The sequence below is a fragment of the Mercenaria mercenaria genome, chromosome 9 (genome assembly GCF_021730395.1).
Source record: "Mercenaria mercenaria strain notata chromosome 9, MADL_Memer_1, whole genome shotgun sequence".
Classification (NCBI taxonomy): Eukaryota; Metazoa; Mollusca; class Bivalvia; order Venerida; family Veneridae; genus Mercenaria; species Mercenaria mercenaria.
This window is the reverse complement of record NC_069369.1, coordinates 41,402,773-41,425,649: the sequence shown is the minus strand read 5'-3', so window position 1 is coordinate 41,425,649 and position 22,877 is coordinate 41,402,773. Positions and strand designations below refer to the sequence as shown.

The 22,877-nt window shown below is 38.6% G+C and overlaps 1 protein-coding gene across 1 annotated transcript in view; it reads left to right on the top strand.

Annotated features, from left to right (window-relative positions):
• The window catches only part of LOC123546988 (protease-associated domain-containing protein 1-like), a 68,910-nt gene that overhangs the window by 37,934 nt on the left and 8,099 nt on the right, over positions 1–22,877 (top strand). Inside the window, exons 2-4 of the mRNA XM_045333701.2 lie at positions 1,340–1,479; positions 6,721–6,830; positions 21,440–21,607. Of these exons, the coding sequence (XP_045189636.1) occupies positions 1,340–1,479; positions 6,721–6,830; positions 21,440–21,607 (418 nt within the window). The remainder of the gene's footprint in view (positions 1–1,339; positions 1,480–6,720; positions 6,831–21,439; positions 21,608–22,877) is intronic.

Genomic DNA, 22,877 nt, shown 5'->3' with positions numbered 1-22,877 from the left:
TCATTTATTCCAAACAACTTCAATTGCAAACATCCATGTATTTAAATGTAGCTCGTAATTGGAAATGGAAATGGCTAAAAGTAGAATTTTCATTTATAATTTCATTGAGGTAATAAGCAGATTATGGGTTTAGTCATAGCTTTATTTACTTACCTTTATTTCTTTTGAGCGAGAAGACATCGTAAGTGTAAAGCAGGTATCTGCAAGTTAAACACTGGATTGTGAGAAAAGGAACTAGGTCAAAAGATTTTGGTTTCTGAAAGACAAAGCTCTTCTCAGTTCAATATCCCAAGTAGAAAGAATATTAGCTCAGAGACAAGTCACCCCTGCATTTTTTGAGGGTCACTTTATCTTTTACCTTAATCTCTTGCGGAAACCTTTAATAAGTCACTAAGATAAAGTTACAGTTTCATTTAATGTCAAATAACTTGTTTGTTTGAGATTATTTTAATGCCATTTTTCAGTAGAATTAAGTTATAAAAAATGTTATATGTAACTGCATTCATTATCATCATAACCATTGGTTTGTTCTCCCGTATAGCTGATAATTATGTCTCCCACCACACAGTGGTGTGGAAGACATATTTTTGATTTACTCCAGTCTGTGTGTGTGTGTGTGTGTGTGTGTGTGTGTGTGTGTGTGCGTGTGCGTGTGCGTCACAAAGCTTGTCCGCACTCTAAGCAGACTTCTGGAAAGTCGTCGGTCCGACAGACATGACTAAAAATGATCACACCTGGCTTGAATATGAATTATAATGGAGAAAAGCAACATATATATGGTACACTGACATTTTCTTCGGTCCGGCTTATTTTTTTTTTCGGTCTGGCAGATTTTTAGGCATTGCTGGACCAAATGTCCGGCCATTTTTTCCAACTTTCCTGAAGTCTGCTCTAAGTCGAACATTTCTCATCCGATCTTCACCAAACTTGAACAAAGTGTGTTTGCCAATAAGTGCTCGGCCAAGTTCAATAACTAGCCAAATCGGCCCAGGCACTTCGGAATTATGGCCCTTGAATTACCAAAAAAACACTCAGATTTCTTGCACATTTGTAGTATAGGGGTCCTTTTGGAGTCAAAAAAAGCGCATGCACATGACTGTGCTCTAAGTAAACAGTATATAAAGACTGACTTACTATTTAGATGATTAGGCAGTTGTGGGAGACATGCGCTTTTCACAAAAGCATATCAGAGGTTAAGAAAACAGAACACAGGCATGTCAACTTCTTTCTGGTCATTACAGAGATTGATATCACAATGTCTTGATTTATCCTTTTCTACTCCGCATACAAACCATATTTGCTGCCAGATGTGTCTTACCTTGTTTTTATTCTGTTTCAGCCTCAGGAGAAAAAGTGCTTGCCTCTGTGCCAAATATAAACGTCTTGCTCAACGATGTACTTTTTATGGAAGTTTTACAGCCATCGTCCATCAGATATACATATAAAATTAGACCAGCAAAAAACTTTGGAACCTCATTTGTAAGTTAGTTGTCCATATGTATCTAAGCATTATGAGATTTACATGCATATTATCTGACAGGTCTTTATTTCTGATGTTTCTATGCTTCCCTGCTGCCTTGTCCTTCCATCTGTCTGTCCATCCCAATCCTGAAATCTGTGACCATATAACTCCTCCTACAGTTTACAGACTTAAGAAATGTATCGCTATGAGGCAAGTACTTGTACATGTTGTCAAACTTGGTCTATAGAATCCTGATAAAGTCCTCTCTCAGATTTGTTAAATAGTTCTGTTTGACAGATTTTTAGCTCGGCAAAATAAGTGAGTTTTTGTGATCACCCAGTGTCTGTTGTCCATCGGCGTTAACTCAACTTATTACTTAAACATCTACTGCTCAGAATTATGCCGAACTTGGTCTGTAGCATCCTGGTAGGGTCTTCTCAAGCTTTTAGCTCACCTGAGCACAAAGTGCCATAGGTGAAAAATAGAAAATCATTTTAAACAATTTCTCATGAAACATATGAATGATCATCTTCAAACTCGGTCTGTAGCATCATAGTAAGGTAGTCTCAATTTTGTTATAATTTGAAATAGTATATTTAACACTTTTATAGGTGGAAGGTCTGGCGTCTTGCGTCCTTCATCCTGTGTCAACATTTTTACTGTAACATCTTCTTCTCTGAAAGTACTGGTAAGAATTACACCAAACTGGTCAGTAGCAACCTGGTATGGACCTCTATCAAATTTATTCAATTGGTTTACCTTGGGCCCCTTTTTAGGGGCCTGCCAAAACTAAAAATAAAGAAACTGTCCTTTCTCAATTTTGTTCAAATGGGGGCATTAAAGCGGGAAATACTCATATTTCCCAGGACAGTGGGAAATACAGGGAATTCACGGGCAATACAGGGAAATAATTATGATTCAGACCAATGTACCTTAGATACCCATGTATAATGCGCAGTTTTTTTACCCCCGGGACCACCCGCGAATCGTGGGTGCGCATAATATACAGGTATAGACAGTTTTCTAACTTCAAAACAAGTTTGTTACCGATGTCCGCCATTTTTGTAAAGGGAAACAACTCCCCGCGCTTACTGTCATCGCTAAAATCTAAGATTGCCGTTACGTGCCGTAAAAGATCGATGGTTTATTTTTCTTTCAAACAAAATTAATTTCATATAAATTTAAAAGTATTTTGATGAAAGAAATGTTTATAAATCACAAAAATTATGATACGAATTAAAGATTGAGAATTATCTTTAACCGAGATCAAACTGTGAACAACATAATTGACACGAGGTGACACGTTAATTGCCGGTAATTACTGGCTATTTGATTGTGACAAAAAGACAATCACACCTTTTATTACTGGTTTGAATTGAGAAGCTCATGTCATTTTGAAAAATACAATTACGAAATATTAAATCAGCTGCTGTTTATTTATTAAAAATAGTTAATTAAAAAGGTAAAACAACAAATAAAACAATATTTTATTGGTTTTATTTTCGAGAAAACAAAAATCGATAGTACCGCGAGACCGATACTGCTCTCCACCGCGGAGATAAAATTTATTACCGGTGTCTATGTAAACTCTACTTTCGTTTTCTATCCACCTCAAAATTGACCAAAAATGTTTTTTTCCCAGGGTTTCGGGCCAAAATCGGGGGGTGCGCATTATACATGGGTATCTACGGTATTTTTTCTAGTACCCCCTAGAATATTTTCATAATCCCTTCATACCAGTCTATTTGTGTTAACAGTAAGGTGAGCAGTCAATGACAATACACAATACACTCATTAATGGTAGAGATCAGTGACAATAATACTTTATGCCTCAGGCACTGGTGTTGACCATATCACATGTTACAAACAGCTTAATAGGAGAGATTGTGTTTGTATACAAATCCATTGTATTTTCTATTTTTATGCCCCCGAAGGGAGGCATATTAGTTTTCAACTGTCCGTCCGTTCGTTAGTTAGTTAGTTAGTTAGTTCATTCGTCACAACGTTAACTTTTTGCATGAAGGCACTTTATTCACGAACCACTGTACCCAGGACCTTCAAACTTCACTTGCTGATAGTACTTACTGAGTATACCACCCCTACTGACTTTGGGGTCACCAGGTCAAAGGTCAAGGTCACAGGGGCCAACGTTAACTTTTTGCATGAAGGCCTTTTACTTGCGAACCACTGCACCCAGGACCGTCAAACTTCACATGCTGATAGTACTTATTGAAGACACCATCCCTACTGATATTGGGGTCACCAGGTCAAAGGTCAAGGTCACAGGGGCCAACGTTAACTTTTTGCATGAAGGCACTTTACTCGCGAACCACTGCACCCAGGACCATCAAACTTCACATGCTGATAGTACTTATTGAGTACACCACCCCTACTGATTTTGGGGTTACCAGGTCAAAGGTCAAGGTCTCAGGGACTTCGGGGTCACTAGGGGTGGTGTACTGTAACCTTGACCTTTGACCTGGTGACCCCAAAGTCAGTAGGGTTGGTGAACTCATAAAATACTATCAGCATGTGAAGTTTGAAGGTCCTGGGTGAAGTGGTTCGCGAGTAAAGTGCCTTCATGCAAAAAGTTAACGTTGGCCCCTGTGACTTTGACCTTTGACCTGGTGAAAATACAATATAAGCTATTTATAGTAACAACAAAGGGAAGTAATTCTAAAGAAGGGAACTGCGCATGACACTTTGTCTCATGATGGTGTATAATTGTGCCAAGTTACATCAAAATCCCTCCATGCATGAAGAAGAAATGCTTCGGACAAAGTCATTCTTGTATCTGATCTTTTTGTCTAAGTGTGACCTTGACCTTTGACCTAGGGACCTGGTTCTTGCGCATGACCCTCTGCCTAGTAGTGGTGAACATTTGTGCAAAGTTATATCAAAATCCCTCTATGCATGAAGAAGAAATGCTCCGGACAAGGTTTTTATTCTTGTATCCTTTGACTTCTAAGTGTGACCTTGACCTTAGACCTAGGGACCTGGTTCTTGCACATGACACTCCGCCTCGTGGTGGTGAACATTTGTGACAAGTTATATCAAAATCCCTCCATGCATGAAGAAGATATGCTCCGGACAAAGTTTTCTTTCTTGTATCCTTTGACCTCTAAGTGTGACCTTGACCTTAGACCTAGGGACCTGGTTCTTGCGCATGACACTCCGGCTCATGATGATGAACAATTGTGCCAACTTTCATCAAAATCCCTCCATGCATGAAGAAGATATGCTCCGGACAAAGTCATTCTTGAATTTAACCTTTGACCTCTAAGTGTGACCTTGACCTTAGACCTAGGGACCTGGTTTTTGCGCATGACACTCCGTCTCATGATGGTGAACAACTGTGCCAAGTTTCATCAAAATCCCTTCATGCATGTAGAAGATATGCTCCGGACAAAGTCTGTGGACGCCGCCCGCCTGCCCGCCCGCCAGGGGCGTTCCCATAATACATCCCGTTTTTCAAACGGGCGTATAAAAAGCAATACCTCAATGTAGGGCAATTATGGAAAAGCAATACATCAGTGTAGGGCCAGTTTAGAAAAGCAATACATCTAATGTAGGGCACTTATGGAAAAGGAATACATCAAATGTATGGCCAGTATGGAAAAGGCATTCCATAAATGTAGGGCCAGTATAGAAAAACAGTACCTCAAATGTAGGGCAACTAAGGAAAAGCAATACTGTGAAATCATTAATTTTCGTGGGGGACTAATTTTCGTGGATTTCGTTGTAGTGTCAATCCGCGAAATTTAATCCCAACGAACAAATAAAATTCCCATTTGTTTTATGTTCAAAAGTTGAAATCCACGAATTCGTATCCCCACGAAATTGCCGTTTTAACCAAAACCACGAAATTTCATGCCCACGAAATTAAATGATTTTACAGTATACCTCAAATGTAGGACCAGTATGAAAAAGAAATACTTCAAATGAAGGACACTTATGGAAAAAGCAATACCTAAAATGTAGGGCCATTATGGAAAAGCAATACCTCAAAATTAATGTAGTGCCGTTTTAATCTCTGTTATATTATTATGCCCCCCTTCGAAGAAGGAGGGGTATATTGTTTTGCAGATGTCGGTCGGTCTGTCGGTGACGGTCGGAATGTAGACCAGTCCGTTTCTTGATGATAACTCAAGAAAGCTTGAGCCTAGGATCATGAAAGTTGACAGGGAGGTTGGTTATCACCAGCAGATGACCCCTATTGATTTTAAGATCAGTATATCAAAGGTCAAGGTCACAGTGACCCGGAGCAGTTAAAACGGTTTCTCGATGATAACTCAAGAACACTTGGGCCTAGGATCATGAAAGTTGATAGGGAGGTTGATCATGACCAGCAGATGACCCCTATTGATTTTGTGGTCAGTAGGTCAAAGATGAAGATCACAGTGACCTGGAACAGTAAAACGGTTTCCAGATGATAACTCAAGAACGCTTTGGCCTAGGATTGTGAAATTTGATAGGGAGGTTGATCATCACCAGCAGATGACCCCTATTGATTTTGAGATCAGTAGGTCAAAGGTCAAGGTCAGAGTGACCAGGAACAGTCAAACGGTTTCCGGACGATATTTCAAGAAGGCTTGGGCCTAGGATCAGGAAAATTGATAGGGAGGTTGGTCATGACCAGCAGATGACCCCTATTGATTTTGAGGTCATTAGGTCAAAGTTCAAGGTCACATTGGCCAGGAATAGTTGAACGGTTTCCGGACAATAACTCAAGAACGCTTGGGCCAAGGATCATGAAAGTTGATAGAGAGGTTAATCATGACCAGCAGATGACCCCTATTGATTTTGAGGTCAGTAGGTCAAATGTCAAGGTTATAGTGACCCGGAACAGTTAAACTGTTTCCAGATGATTACTTGAGAACGTTTGGCCTAGGATGACGAAAATTGATAGGGAGATTGGTCATGACCAGTAGATGACCTCTATAGATTTTGAGGTCAATAGGCCAAAGGTTGAGGCCACATTGATCAGGAACAGTTAAACCCTTTCCGGGTGATAACTTGAGAATGCTTGGGCCTAGGATCACAGAACTTAATAGGGAGGTTGATCATGACCAGCAGATAACCCCTGTTGATTTTGAGGTCAATAGATCAAAGGTCAAAGTCACATTGAACCAGAACAGTAGAACTTCTGTTTACAGTGAGCAAATAATTTCTGTTTCTTGTGCAGTTACTGAATGCATCAAGGGGGGCATTTCTTGTTCTACGAGCTCTTGTCATTATAGTATAAATTTGTTTTACAGCAGAGGAAGTATAACAGTATTGAATTAGCAGTAGCAGAACCATACCATGGATGCACACATCTGATGAATAAACATTTTGTTGATGGTAGAATTGTTCTTATTCAAAGGGGGTAAGCAATAATATTACTTATATTTTTGTACTCAGATATGCTGATTCACATCTTTAAGGAAGCATTATTTTTGTACCTACCAACATTTTTGTGGAGGCACTTCGAGTTGCTCTTTTCCATCCTTTTAAATTTGTTTAGTGCATATCTCAAAAGGTATTTGACCCAGAGTCATCAAACTTCACTGGATTGTTGTTCAGCATGGGCAGTTGTGCACCTGGTGTTTTAATTGGGATCTCAAACATTCAGACCAGGGTTATGACCCTTGACTTAGTGAAAAATGCTTCAAAATCAGGCTAGCAGTTTTACACATGAAGATTTTTAAAGTTTCCAGAACTAAAAATAGAAAAATCTTCAAATGGCATCTCTTAAACCACTGGTCTTATTTTCAAAAATAATATCTCACAAATCTTCTACCATGATTATTAAGTCTCCCACCACACAGTTTACTGATTTACTCCTGTGTCTCTCTGTCCATACCTGTCAAGTGTCCAGAATATGAAAGAGTGAGATTTGTGCGAGTCGCGATGCGAAGAGTGGGTGTGGGTGCGGAAGGGGGGTCCCCCTCTGGGGGGGGTTTGGGGGATCCCCCACAAGAAATTATTTTTAAAATATACATGAAAATATGCATTCTGGTGCTTTCTGAGGCCATTAATATGAATTTCAGGTCCACCCTTTGTTGCCTTGGTTTAACACATTCTATATTATGGAAAACACATGATTTTTATGCCCCCAAAGGGAGGCATATAGTTTTTGAACCGTCTGTCTGTCTGTCAGTCTGTCCGCAATTTTTGTGTCCGGTCCGTATCTTTGTCATCGATGGATGGATTTTCAAATAACTTGTCGTGAATGTGTACCACAGTAAGACGACGTGTCGCGCGCAAGACCAAGGTCCGTAGCTCAAAGGTCAAAGTCACACTTAGACGTTAAAGGTCATTTTTCATGATAGTGCATTCGTGTCCGGTCCATATCTTTGTCATCCATGGATGGATTTTCAAATAACTTGGCATGAATGTGTACCACAGTAAGACGACGTGTCGCGCGCAAGACCCAGGTCCATAGCTCAAAGGTCAAGGTCACACTTAGACATTAAAGGTCATTTTTCATGATAGTGCATTCGTGTCCGGTCCATATCTTTGTCATCCATGGATGGATTTTCAAATAACTTGGCATGAATGTGTACCACAGTAAGACGACGTGTCGTGCGCAAGACCCAGGTCCGTAGGTCAAAGGTCAAGGTCACACTTAGACGTTTAAGGTCATATTTCATGATAGTGCATTGATGGGCGTGTCCGGTCCATATCTTTGTCATTCATGCATGGATTTTAAAATTATTTGGCATGAATGTGTACCACAGTAAGACAACATGTTGCGCGCAAGACCCAGGTCCGTAGGTCAAAGGTCCTAAACTCTAACATCGGCCATAACTATTCATTCAAAGTGCCATCGGGGGCATGTGTCATCCTATGGAGACAGCTCTTGTTTTGTTATCCCCCGACGAGAGTCGGAGGGATATAGTTTTGGCGTTGTCCGTCCATCCGTCCTTCCGTCCGTCTTTCCATCCGTCCGTCTGTCTGTCTTTCCGTCCTTCCGTCCGTCCGTCCGGAGCCATATCTAGGAAATGGTTGGGAGTATTTATTTAAAACTTCATATACATGTTCACCACTGTGAGTTCTTGCGGCCCGTCAAGTTTCAGTCAGATTGCCCAAGTAACACCAGAGTTATGGCCCTTAGAAGTTTCTAGTGTTAACTATATAGGGTACTATAAATATGGCAATTTCTGCATCATAACTTTTGATATATTTCACCTAGAACTATGAAACTTAAACAGAATTTAGATCACCATAATGCGGTTGTGTACACACAATTTCGTTTGGATTTATTTGTAAATTTAGAGTTATTGCCCTTTAATTGTATAAAAATCCACATATTTGTACATAACAAACTTACCATTTGGTAGAATTTCATTAAATTTCTTTCATTCTTTTCCATGAACATTTATTGTAAACATGTGAAGTTGTGTACCCACACCTGGTCCACCCCTTACCTTGATCCACACCCCTCCCCCTCCACCCCCCCCCCCCCCCCCCCCCCCCCCCCCCCCAAAAAAAAAAAAAATCATTATTTTACATTTTTTTCAGACAAACTTCATAAACATGTTCACCACTATGATCTTCATGAATATTGGTCAGAATGATTGCCTTGATGAAATCTAGGCCGAGTTCTAAAATGGGTCATCTCGGGTCATAAACTAGGTCACTAGGTCAAATCAAAGAAAAACCTTGTGTATGCGATAGAGGCTGTATTTTTCAATTGATCTTCATGAATATTGGTCAGAATGATTGCCTTGATGAAATCTAGGCCGAGTTCGAAAATGGGTCATCTCGGGTCAAAAACTAGGTCACTAGGTCAAATAAAAGAAAAACCTTGTGTATGCGATAGAGGCTGTATTTTTCAATTATTCTTCATGAATATTGGTCAGAATGATAACCTTGATGAAATCTAGGCCGAGTTCGAAAATGGGTCATCTCGGGTTAAAAACTAGGTCACTAGGTCAAATCAAAGAAAAACCTTGTGTATGCGATAGAGGCTGTATTTTTCAATTGATCTTCATGAATATTGGTCAGAATGATTGCCTTGATGAAATCTAAGACGAGTTTGAAAATGGGTCATCTCGGGTCAAAAACTAGGTCACTAGGTCAAATCAAAGAAAAACCTTGTGTATGCAATAGAGGCGGTATTTTTCAATTGATCTTCATGAATTTTGGTCAGAATGATAACCTTGATGAAATCTAGGCCGAGTTCGAAAATGGGTCATCTGGGGTCAAAAACTAGGTCACTAGGTCAAATTAAGGAAAAACCTTGTGTATGCGATAGAGGCTGTATTTTTCAACTGATCTTCATGAAATTTAGCCAGAATGATTACCTTTATAAAATCTAGGCCGAGTTCGAAAATGGGTCATCTGGGGTCAAAAACTAGGTCACTAGGTCAAATCGAAGAAAAACATTGTGTATGCAATAGAGGATGTAGTTTTCAATTGATCTTCATGAAATTTGGTCAGAGTGATTGCCTTGATGAAATCTAGGTCGAGTTTGAATATGGGTTATCTGAGGTCAAAAACTAGGTCACTAGGTCAAATTAAAGAAAAATCTTGTGTATGCGATAGAGACTGTTTTTTTTTTCAATTGATTTTTAGCTCACCTGAGCAATGCTCAGGTGAGTTTTTCTGATTGCTCATGTCCGGCGTCCGTCGTCTGTCGTCTGTCTGTCGTCTGTCTGTCTGTCAACATTTAGCTTGTGTATGCGATAGAGGCTGTATTTTTCAATTAATCTTCATGAATATTGGTCAGAATGATAACCTTGATGAAATCTAGGCCGAGTTCGAAAATGGGTCATCTTGGGTCAAAAACTAGGTCACTAGGTCAAATCAAAGAAAAACCTTGTGTATGCGATAGAGGCTGTATTTTTCAATTAATCTTCATGAATGTTGGTCAGAATGATAACCTTGATGAAATCTAGGCCGAGTTCGAAAATGGGTCATCTCGGGTCAAAAACTAGGTCACTAGGTCAAATCAAAGAAAAACCTTGTGTATGCGATAGAGGCTGTATTTTCAATTGATCTTCATGAATATTGGTCAGAATGATTGCCTTGATGAAATCTAGGCCGAGTTCGAAAATGGGTTATCTCGGACCAAAAACTAGGTCACTAGTCAAATCAAAGAAAAACCTTGTATATGCGATAGAGGCGGTATTTTCAATTATCTTCTTGAATATTGCTCGAATGATAACCTTGATGAAATCTAGGCCGAGTTCGAAAATGGTCATCTGGGGTCAAAAACTAGGTCACTAGGTCAAATTAAAGAAAACCTTGTGTATGCGATAGAGGCTGTATTTTTCAATTATTCTTCATGAATATTGGTCAGAATGATAACCTTGATGAATCTAGGCCGAGTTCGAAAAGGATCATCTCGGTCAAAAACTAGGTCACTAGGTCAAATCAAAGAAAAACCTTGTGTATGCGCTAGAGGCTGTATTTTCAATTGATCTTCATGAATATTGGTCAGAATGATTGCCTTGATGAAATCTAGACCGAATTCGAAAATGGGTCATCTGGGGTCAGAAACTAGGTCACTAGGTCAAATCAAGGAAAAACCTTGTGTATGCGATAGAGGCTGTATTTTTCAATTGATCTTCATGAATTTTGGTCAGAATGATTACCTTGATGAAATTTAGACCAAGTTCGAAAATGGGTCATCTGGGATCAAAAACTAGGTCACTAGGTCAAATCAAAGAAAAACCTTGTGTATGCAATAGAGGGTGTATTTTTTAACTGATCTTCATGAAATTTAGCCAGAATGATTACCTTGATAAAATCTAGGCCGAGTTCGAAAATTGGTCATCTGGGGTCAAAAACTAGGTCACTAGGTCAAATCGAAGAAAAACATTGTGTATACAATAGAGGATGTATTTTTCAATTGATCTTCATGAAATTTGGTCAGAGTGATTGCCTTGATGAAATCTAGGTCGAGTTTGAATATGGGTTATCTGAGGTCAAAAACTAGGTCACTAGGTCAAATTAAAGAAAAATCTTGTGTATGCGATAGAGACTGTTTTTTTCAATTGATTTTTATGAAATTTGGCCAGGATGATTGCCTTGATGAAATCTAGGTCGAATTTGAATATGGGTCATCTGAGGTCAAAAACTAGGTCACTTGGTCAAATCAAAGAAAAAACTTGTGTATGTGATAGAGGCTGTATTTTTCAATTGATCTTCATGAATTTTGGTCAGAATGATTGCCTTGATAAAATCTAGGTAGAGTTTGAACATGGGTCATCTAGGGTCAAAAACTAGGTCATATCTAAGAAAATGCTTGTTTTATCGCAAGAGACCAATTTTTTGATCCAATCTTAATGAAAATTGGTCAGAATATTTGTTTCCATGAAATCACTAGGTCAAACATGTTTTACACTGTTATGGTGTGTTTCTTAGGTGAGCGACCTAGGGCCATCTTGGCCCTCTTGTTATGAAATTTGGTCAGGATGATTGCCTTAATGAAATCTAGGTCGAATTTGAATATGGGTCATCTGAGGTCAAAAACTAGGTCACTTGGTCAAATCAAAGAAAAAACTTGTGTATGTGATAGAGGCTGTATTTTTCAATTGATCTTCATGAATTTTGGTCAGAATGATTGCCTTGATAAAATCTAGGTCGAATTTGAACATGGGTCGTCTAGGGTCAAAAACTAGGTCATATCTAAGAAAATGCTTGTTTTATCGCAAGAGACCAATTTTTTTGTCCAATCTTAATGAAAATTGGTCAGAATATTTGTTTCCATGAAATCACTAGGTCAAACATGTTTTACACTGTTATGGTGTGTTTCTTAGGTGAGCGACCTAGGGCCATCTTGGCCCTCTTGTTTTCAAACCTTCCATGATTATTTATCAACATGCAAGTTCCCCCACCTCACTCCTCCATACAGTCATGCCCACCACTAATCATGCATCCTCTGCTCCCCCCCCCCCCCCCCCCCCCCCCCCCCCCCCCCAACTTCACCCTTTTACCCTTTTTTTTTTTTCATTTTTAATTTTCCATCAATATTTATAATCAACATGTGAAATTTTGTTTCCTCTCCCATTCCCCCGCACCCCCACCCCCTAAAAAAATAAATATATACATATATAATTATATTTCCATTCCTTTGTTTTTAGCTCACCTGAGCAATGCTCAGGTGAGTTTTTCTGATCGATCGATGTCCGGCGTCTGTCGTCCGTCGTCTGTCGTCTGTCGTCTGTCAACATTTAGCTTGTGTATGCGATAGAGGCTGTATTTTTCAATTAATCTTCATGAATATTGGTCAGAATGATAACCTTGATGAAATCTAGGCCGAGTTCGAAATTGGGTCATCTCGGGTCAAAAACTAGGTCACTAGGTCAAATCAAAGAAAAACCTTGTGTATGCGATAGAGGCTGTATTTTTCAATCAATCTTCATGAATATTGGTCAGAATGATAACCTTGATGAAATCTAGGCCGAGTTCGAAAATGGGTCATCTCGGGTCAAAAACTAGGTCACTAGGTCAAATCAAAGAAAAACCTTGTGTATGCGATAGAGCGGTATTTTTCAATTGATCTTCATGATTTTGGTCAGAATGATTACCATGATGAAATCTAGCCGAGTTCGAAAATGGGTCATCTGGGATCAAAAACTAGGTCACTAGGTCAAATCAAGGAAAAACCTTGTGTATGCGATAGAGGCTGTATTTTTCAACTGATCTTCATGAAATTTAGCCAGAATGATTACCTTGATAAAATCTAGGCCGAGTTCGAAAATGTGTCATCTGGGGTCAAAAACTAGGTCACTAGGTCAAATCGAAGAAAACATTGTGTATGCAATAGAGGATGTAGTTTTCAATTGATCTTCATGAAATTTGTCAGAGTGATTGCCTTGATGAAATCTAGGTCGAGTTTGAATATGGGTTATCTGAGGTCAAAAACTAGGCACTAGGTCAAATTAAAGAAAAAATCTTGTGTATGCGATAGAGACTGTTTTTTTTCAACTGATTTTTATGAAATTTGGTCAGGATGATTGCCTTAATGAAATCTAGGTCGAATTTGAATATGGGTCATCTGAGGTCAAAAACTAGGTCACTTGGTCAAATCAAAGAAAAACTTGTGTATGTGATAGAGGCTGTTATTTTTCAATTGATCTTCATGAATTTTTGGTCAGAATGATTGCCTTGATAAAATCTAGGTCGAGTTTGAACATGGGTCATCTAGGGTCAAAAACTAGGTCATATCTAAAGAAAATGCTTGTTTTATCGCAAGAGACCAATTTTTTGGTCCAATTTAATGAAAATTGGTCAGAATATTTGTTTCCATGAAATCACTAGGTCAAACATGTTTTACACTGTTATGGTGTTTCTTAGGTGGCGACCTAGGGCCATCTTGGCCCTCTTGTTTGTTTTTTTTAAATGTTCAAACCTTCAACATGTTTAAGTTGTGACTGCACAAACCTTGCCTCAGCCATGTTCAAGATATCTTACCTGTGTTCTCTTAAGGACATCTGTTCTTTTAAGTACATGTTAATCAGCAACACCTGGTGCCAAACCACTCAAAGACAATATTTCGTTCCAGTTAAACTTCAAGCTCACATTTCAATTAACTGCATTTAATTTTAAAAGCTAAGCTTATTACAGTAAGCATATCCCATTCAAAATAAATTCTTTAGTCAGGATCAAAGTATCATACATTTATTGTGTACTCTTTAATTAAACATTTGTTTTCTGTTAAATTGATTTTGACTAATGAAATTATTTGCTTCTTATTAACATCCTTAACTTTTTGACGGATATATTTTTTTGCCATTCCTCACCACAAACCCTTTCGGCGGGGGATACCAATTCATCGAATTTGCTTGTTTAATTTTATTTCATGATAGATCTGCAAGAAAATATAGTTTTCTAAAAAACAAATAAAAAAAATAATGCGATTTTGTCAGTGGAACTGTTTTGAGTTTTTATTACAGCTGTGATATAAAATGTATCTATGAACCTAAATGTTTAATACAAAAACGTCTCACTGATCTACATATTCTGCTTTCGATTTGAAATGTACTTTCGGTTTGAACCTGCACCGGAAAAACGGTTGTGCATACAACTTACTTCCTACATAGCTTGCAGAAAGCAAAACTAGGTCCATTGTCGGCTTTTCTAAGCCAAGGAAATTCCAGTTCCCACGCGTTGCTATATTTTGACAAATAATTCTTCTTTTTTTCTGGCATCTTCATGTTTTTTTTAGTGTCGGTCAAGGTCAAGTGCGCGAATGGTTCTAATACTTTTCCGACAATGCAACGTCCATGAATAGCATAAATAGTAACCAGTCAGTCAATATTGATGATTTACGTAATTGGCTCGTAGTCATACGGAAATTAACGCATCAATTTGATTGGTACAATCTCTCTCGGGAAGCTTCGGTTAAAGCAAAAACTGGCCAGAACCAGTTTCGGCAGGTCCGTTACGTAATCAGTACATTGAAAATGACACTAGACATGTATTTTCTGTTTATTAGCTCACCTGTCACAAAGTGACAAGGTGAGCTTTTGTGATCACCCTTTGTCCGTCATCCGTCGTTAGTCCGTCCGTCCGTGCGTCAACAATTTCTTGTCTGCACGATAGTGGTTTCATTTATGATTTTATTTTAACCAAACTTGCACACAACTTGTATCGCTATAAGATCTTGGTTCCTTTCTTGAACTGGCCAGATCCCTTTATGGGTTTCAGAGTTATGGCCCCTGAAAGGGCCAAAATGAACTATTTTGACCTTGTCTGCGCTAAGCAGCTTTATTTATGATTTGATTTTTACCAAACTGGCATACAACTTGTATCTATATAAGGTCTTGGTTCCTTTCTTGAACTGGCCAGATTCCATTATGGGTTCTAGAGTTATGGCCCCTGAAAGGGCCAGAATTAGCTATTTTGACCTTGTCTGCACAATAACAGCTTCATTTATGATTTTATTTTAACCATACTTGCACACAATTTGTATCACCATAAGATCTTGGTTCCTTTCTTGAACTGACGAGATTCCATTATGGGTTCCAGAGTGATAGTCCCTGAAAGGGCCAGAATTAGCTATTTTGACCTTGTCTGCACAATAGCAGCTTCATTTATGATTTGATTTTAACCAAACTTGCACACAACTTGTATCACCACAAGATCTTAGTTCCTTTCTTGAACTGGACAGATTCCTTCTGGGTTCCAGAGTTATGGCCCCTTAAAGGTCAAAAATTGGCTATTTTGGCTTTTGCAGCCATATAGAGGCTTCATTTATGGTTTGATTTGATACAAACTTCCAAAATATCTTCAACAACAATAAATCTTGGATTCCATGACAAATCAGATCCAATCGTAGGTTCCAGAGTTATTTTATATCTGATTACCTCCCCTGATTGTAATCAAAATGGATTTATCAGTAAGTACTTATAGGACTTATTTGAAATTTCATTATTGTCATTAGTTGGACTGAGACAATCAGGGTAGATAACTATGGACTGATTTTATGTCAAATTACCTCCCTTTATTTCAAATGAAAATGGGTATATCTCCGTAACTAATGAAGATACTGATCTGAAATTTCATTTATGTCAACAGATTTATTTGGCAGATCCTTCTTTTGTTCACTTACAATTTTTTTTTAAATATCTTCTCTTTTACGTTACTATAAATAGCTTATTTTTAGTAACTTTTTTATTATTGGCCATAGGGAAAAACCAAGACCACTTTTCTGTGGTACAATATGGATGGTACCTCCAATTTTTTGGTGTATTTTGACATATCTATACCTTGTAAGAATTTTTTTTTCTTTTTGATTAAATTTCTTCCCTTTGTTGTTCCTGTCCTTTGGACTTAGATATTTTTTCTGAGGACCTTCTCGTCCTCAAGTGCAATGATAACAGGTGAGCGATATAGGGCCATCATGGCCCTCTTGTTGTCTCATCCTGTCTTAAAATAACGATGCCAGATGGCAAATTAGAGAAAATAAGTGGTCAACAAATTTTTATGCCCCCAAAGGGAGGCATATAGTTTTTGAACCGTCTGTCGGTCTGTCTGTCAGGCTGTCCGCAATTTTCGTGTCCGGTCCATATCTTTGTCATCGATGGATGGATTTTCAAATAACTTGGCATGAATGTGTACCACAGTAAGACGACGTGTCGCGTGCAAGACCCAGGTCCGTAGTTCAAAGGTCAAGGTCACACTTAGACATTAAAGGTCATTTTTCATGATAGTGCATTCGTGTCCGGTCCATATCTTTGTCATCTATGGATGGATTTTCAAATAACTTGGCATGAATGTGTACCACAGTAAGACGACGTGTCATGCGCAAGACCCAGGTCCGTAGCTCAAAGGTCAAGGTCACACTTAGATGTCAAAGGTCCTATTTCATGATAGTGCATTGATGGGCGTGTCCGGACCATATCTTTGTCATTCATGCATGGATTTTAAAATTATTGGGCATGAATGTGTACCACAGTAAGACCTGTCGCGCGCAAGACCCAGGTCTGTAGGTCAATGGTCCTAAACTCTAACATCGGCCATAACTATTCATTCAAAGTGCCATCGGGGGCATGTGTCATCCTATGGAGACAGCTCTTGTTTGGTCTGATTTTTAGCTCACCTGAGCAATGCTCAGGTGAGTTTTTCTGATCACTCAATGTCCGGCGTCCGTCGTCTGTCTGTCTGTCGTCTGTCGTCTGTCGTCTGTCGTCTGTCAACATTTAGCTTGTGTATGCGATAGAGGCTGTATTTTTCAATTAATCTTCATGAATTTTGGTCAGAATGATAACCTTGATGAAATCTAGGCCGAGTTCGAAAATGGGTCATCTCGGGTCAAAAACTAGGTCACTAGGTCAAATCAAAGAAAAACCTTGTGTATGCGATAGAGGCTGTATTTTTCAATTGATCTTCATGAATATTGGTCAGAATGATAACCTTGATGAAATCTAGGCCGAGTTCGAAAATGGGTCATCCCGGGTCAGAAACTAGGTCACTTGGTCAAATCAAAGAAAAACCTTGTGTATGCGATAGAGGCTGTATTTTTCAATTGATCTTCATGAATATTGGTCAGAATGATAATCTTGATGAAATCTAGGCCGAGTTCGAAAATGGGTCATCTCGGTTCAAAAACTAGGTCACTAGGTCAAATCAAAGAAAAACCTTGTGTATGCGATAGAGGCGGTATTTTTCAATTGATTCTTCATGAATTTTGGTCAGAATGATTACCTTGATGAAATCTAGGCCGAGTTCGAAAATGGGTCATCTCGGTTCAAAAACTAGGTCACTAGGTCAAATCAAAGAAAAACCTTGTGTATGCGATAGAGGCGGTATTTTTCAATTGATCTTCATGAATTTTGGTCAGAATGATATCCTTGATGAAATCTAGGCCGAGTTTGAAAATGGGTCATCTCGGGTCAAAAACTAGGTCACTAGGTCAAATCAAGGAAAAACCTTGTGTATGCAATAGAGGCTGTATTTTTCAACTGATCTTCATGATATTTAGCCAGAATGATTACCTTGATAAAATCTAGGCCGAGTTCGAAAATGGGTCATCTGGGATCAAAAACTAGGTCACTAGGTCAAATCGAAGAAAAACATTGTGTATGCAATAGAGGATGTAGTTTTCAATTGATCTTCATGAAATTTGGTCAGAGTGATTGCCTTGATGAAATCTAGGTCGAGTTTGAATATGGGTTATCTGAGGTCAAAAACTAGGTCACTAGATCAAATTAAAGAAAAATCTTGTGTATGCGATAGAGACTGTTTTTTTCAATTGATTTTTATGAAATTTGGTCAGGATGATTGCCTTAATGAAATCTAGGTCGAATTTGAATATGGGTCATCTGAGGTCAAAAACTAGGTCACTTGGTCAAATCAAAGAAAAAACTTGTGTATGTGATAGAGGCTGTATTTTTCAATTGATCTTCATGAATTTTGGTCAGAATGATTGCCTTGATAAAATCTAGGTCGAGTTTGAACATTTGGTCATCTAGGGTCAAAAACTAGGTCATATCTAAGAAAATGCTTGTTTTATCGCAAGAGACCAATTTTTTGGTCCAATCTTAATGAAAATTGGTCAGAATATTAATTTTTGTTTCCATGAAATCACTAGGTCAGACATGTTTTACACTGTTATGGTGTGTTTCTTAGGTGAGCGACCTAGGGCCATCTTGGCCCTCTTGTTTTAGAAAGCGTGAGAAAATGCTCCAAATTCGTTAAGTCGTGATCAAACCTTGAATTCATGAGAATCACGATTCAAGCGTCAGACTTGACAGGTATGTGTCTGTCACAAAGCTTGTCCGCACTCTCTAATTCGAACATTTCTCATCCGATCTTCACCAAACTTGAACAAAATGTTTTTGACCATAAGACTTCAGTCAAGTTCGATAATTAGCCAAATCGGTCAAGACACTTCGAAATTATGGCCCTAGAACATAATTACGAACAACTACCGGTGCAGCATTAAAGACCGGTTACTCCACTCCACTACTATCGATACAGCATTGTAGACCGGTGCAGCATTGTAGACCTGTTACCACTACCGACACAGCATTGTAGACCGGTTACTTCAACATGTGAATACCAATAAGCCACAGACAGTATACAAAGACAGACTTACTATTCAGATGATTAGACAGTTGTGGGGAACATACGCTTTTCTCAAAAGCACCTCTAGTTCAAATTGTTTTGAATAGTCAAAAAATGGCCACCAGGGGGTGTGGTCACTTATTCGTATGTATGTATATAGTGGAAACTGAAAACAATCTTCTTGTATGAAACTGCTGGCTTGATTTTAAAGTAATTTCACACAAATTGTCCATGTGTGACCTTCAACAAAGAATGTTCAAATTATTCTGATTCGTCACAAAACATAGCTGCCAGAGGATGTGGTCACTTTTCCCTATATGTAAACAGTCGAAACTTAAAAAGTTTTCTTGTATAGATAGAATCACACTGCCCCGGGTGGGCTTGTGGATGAGTTCTGGATTTCCATCCCCGAATAACTCCGGATGAGTAAGAAAAAAATGGGTTTTGAGAATTTGTTTTGCTATAAATCTCTAATGCAATGGTAACAGAACCTTAAGGAATAAAGCTATAATAGCTCGTATTTTTTTACCACAATAATTATTGTCTTCAGGACTGTTACAAATTTTTAATATCTGTTACAATCTCTTCAGAATGGATTTATGAAGGATATATTATCCATGTCAAAATTTCGAGCATGTTCAAAACTTCACACCCTTGCCTCCGGATGCCTTCAATTTCTGAACGGATACAATGGATGGCTTGCGAAAGAGTTAGTTCTACAGATGCGTTACGGATGCTATTCGGAACTCATCCCCAAGCCCATCTGGGACAGTGTGATTCTAGCTTAGGAAAATGCTGGCTTGAATTTTTAGCTTACCTGAGCATGAAGTGCTTATGGTGAGCTATTGTGATCTTACTGTGTCCATCATCCGTCTTGCATGCATTTGTCTGTACGTCCATCGTCCGTCTTGCATGCATTTGTCTGTACGTGCATCGTCCGTCTTGCATGCATTTGTCTGTACGTGCATCGTCCGTCTTGCATGCATTTGTCTGTACGTGCATCGTCCTTCTTGCATGCATTTGTCTGTACGTGCATCGTCCGTCTTGCATGCATTTGTCTGTACGTGCATCGTCCGTCTTGCATGCATTTGTCTGTACGTGCATCGTCCATCTTGCATGCATTTGTCTGTACGTCTTGCATGCATTTGTCTGTACGTGCATCGTCCGTCTTGCATGCATTTGTCTGTACGTGCATCGTCCGTCTTGCATGCATTTGTCTGTACGTCCATTTTCGGTCTTGCATGCATTTGTCTGTACGTCCATCGTCCTTCTTGCATGCATTTGTCTGTACGTGCATCGTCCGTCTTGCATGCATTTGTCTGTACGTCCATCGTCCGTCTTGCATGCATTTGTCTGTACGTGCATCGTCCGTCTTGCATGCATTTGTCTGTACGTGCGTCTTGCATGCATTTGTCTGTACGTGCATCGTCCGTCTTGCATGCATTTGTCTGTACGTGCATCGTCCGTCTTGCATGCATTTGTCTGTACGTGCATCGTCCGTCTTGCATGCATTTGTCTGTACGTGCATCGTCCGTCTTGCATGCATTTGTTGGTATGTCCATCGTCAATAATTTCTTTAAACAACAACTCTTCCAAAACCACTTTATGGATTATGATGAAACTTAACATAAATGGTTTTTTGGTGGCCCTCTTTTAAAGTTGTTCAAATGCTTCTGGTTTATTGAACAAATGCATCTTTATGGTTGAAAATAGGATGTTGGCTATTAAACTTAAAAAATCTCTACTGTTCTTGTTCAAATTTTTCCGAAATGATAAAATTATGAGGCCAACAACTGCGCAGCACATAGCATTGACGTTCGCATAGGACTACCAAAGTACTCATACCACTCAAGAAATTATTTCATGTATTTATTAAATCTTTCCACCCATTAAAAAGCTATTAGTTTTAGAAATATCAATTTTTGTTAACTTTTAAAATTATCATTTTTATAAACATCTGCCATTTAATAAAAAGATTTTTGAAAATAACATTTAAAATAAAGATGTCAATAAAGAAGAACTTCACATTTTAAGTTGTCTTATTTTGCACATTGCTTAGAAGTGGGTGGGGTTCGATGCCTTCTTGTGTATTATTCTCAAAAAAAGCATCAAAATAAGAGCTGCTTTTGCAACAGTTGTCATATTTTCTTAAATGCAGACTTTTTATTGACTTTTTATTAAGATTGCACTAGAAAATCTCGTTAGAAATGAGAGAAATGTCCGAAAATCACGGTCGCATCAATGGGTGACAAATGCCAAAAACGAAAGTTAGAATTAAATTCGTGATAAGATACCTACTGGTATGTTTTATTTCTTTTTTATCATCACAGCTATTCAATATGTGTTATAAACAGTAACAAGATACATGGAAAAATGTATGTAACTGAAAAACAAAGGGGTGTTAGGCTCAGTTTGACGAATAAAGAGATTAGACAGGGAAAAAGTTGTAAGATTTTACTGTTATTGTTTCAGAGAGTGCTCATTTGTTACCAAAGCTATTAATGCAGAAGAAGCTGGTGCTGTTGCCGTGGTGATAACAGATAACAATATCAACAATGATCAGTCATTTATTGATATGGTTGATGACAATACAGATCGAGTGGTCAGCATTCCAGCTACTTTCCTTCTAGGGAAAGACGGGTATGAATGTTAATAAGCCTATGTCAGGTTTCAATTTTATTTTGATTAGAAAGTTGTATTAAACTTCAGTAATAAGGTCATATGCAGGGCTTTGGAAATATATTAATCAATCTGAAAGGAAAACACATTCTAATACACGTCAGTTGGCCCAACCCCACCCATCTTATTTACACATAGTGTTATATTTGTGAAATGTGATAGAGTAATGAAATCTACACATAGTGTTATATTTGTGAAATGTGATAGAGTAATGAAATCAGTGTGTCAAGCATATAAAATATGTAACTGGTCACTGTGAATAGTCATACAATGTTAAAGGTCATTCAGTATTATATCTGATCATTTTTTCGTTGGCTCAGTCGTTGTGCCGGTGTAAACTTTTTACTTAAACATCTTCTCCTCTGAAACTACTGGTCAGAATTACACCAAACCTGGTCTGTACCGTCTTAATAAGGACCTTTCTCAGATTTTTGGCTCACCAGAGCACAAAGTACTCAAGGTGAGCTATTGTGTCCAGTCATTGTCCGGCATCCGGCGTCCGTCAACATTTGCCTTGTGAACACTCTAGAGGCCACATTTGTGACCCAGTTCTTTATGAAACTTGGTCATAATGTTAGTCTTGATGATCTCTAGGTCAAGTTCGAAACTGGGTTATGTGGGGTCAAAAACTAGGACAGTAGGTCAGATAAAAGGAAAAGCTTGTGAACACTCCAGAGACCACATTTTTGACCCAATCTTTATGAAGCTTGGTCAGAATGTTAGTCTTGATGATCTCTAGGTCAAGTTTGAAACTGGGTCATGTGGGGTTAAAAGCTAGGTCAGGGGGTTAAAAGCTAGGTCAGTAGGTCAGGTCAAAGGAAAAGCTTGTGAACACTCTAGAGACAACATTTTTGGCCCAATCTTTATGAAACTTGGTCAGAATGTTAGTCTTGATGATCTCTAGGCCAAGTTCAGATTGGGTCATGTGGGGTCAAAAACTAGGTCAGTAGGTCAGATCAAAGGTAAAGCTTGTGAACACTCTAGAGACCACATTTTAAGTTTGAAACTTATGAGAATTGGTCAGAATATTTGTCTTGATGACCTCTAGATCAAGCTAGAATCTGGGTCATGTGGGGTCAAAAACTAGGTCACCCTATCAAATCAAAGAAAAACCTTGTGTATGCAATAGAGGCTGCATTTTTCACTGGATCTTCATGAAATTTGATCGGAATGTTTGTCATGGTGAAATCTAGGTCAGGGTAGAATATGGGTCATCTGGGGTCAAAAACTA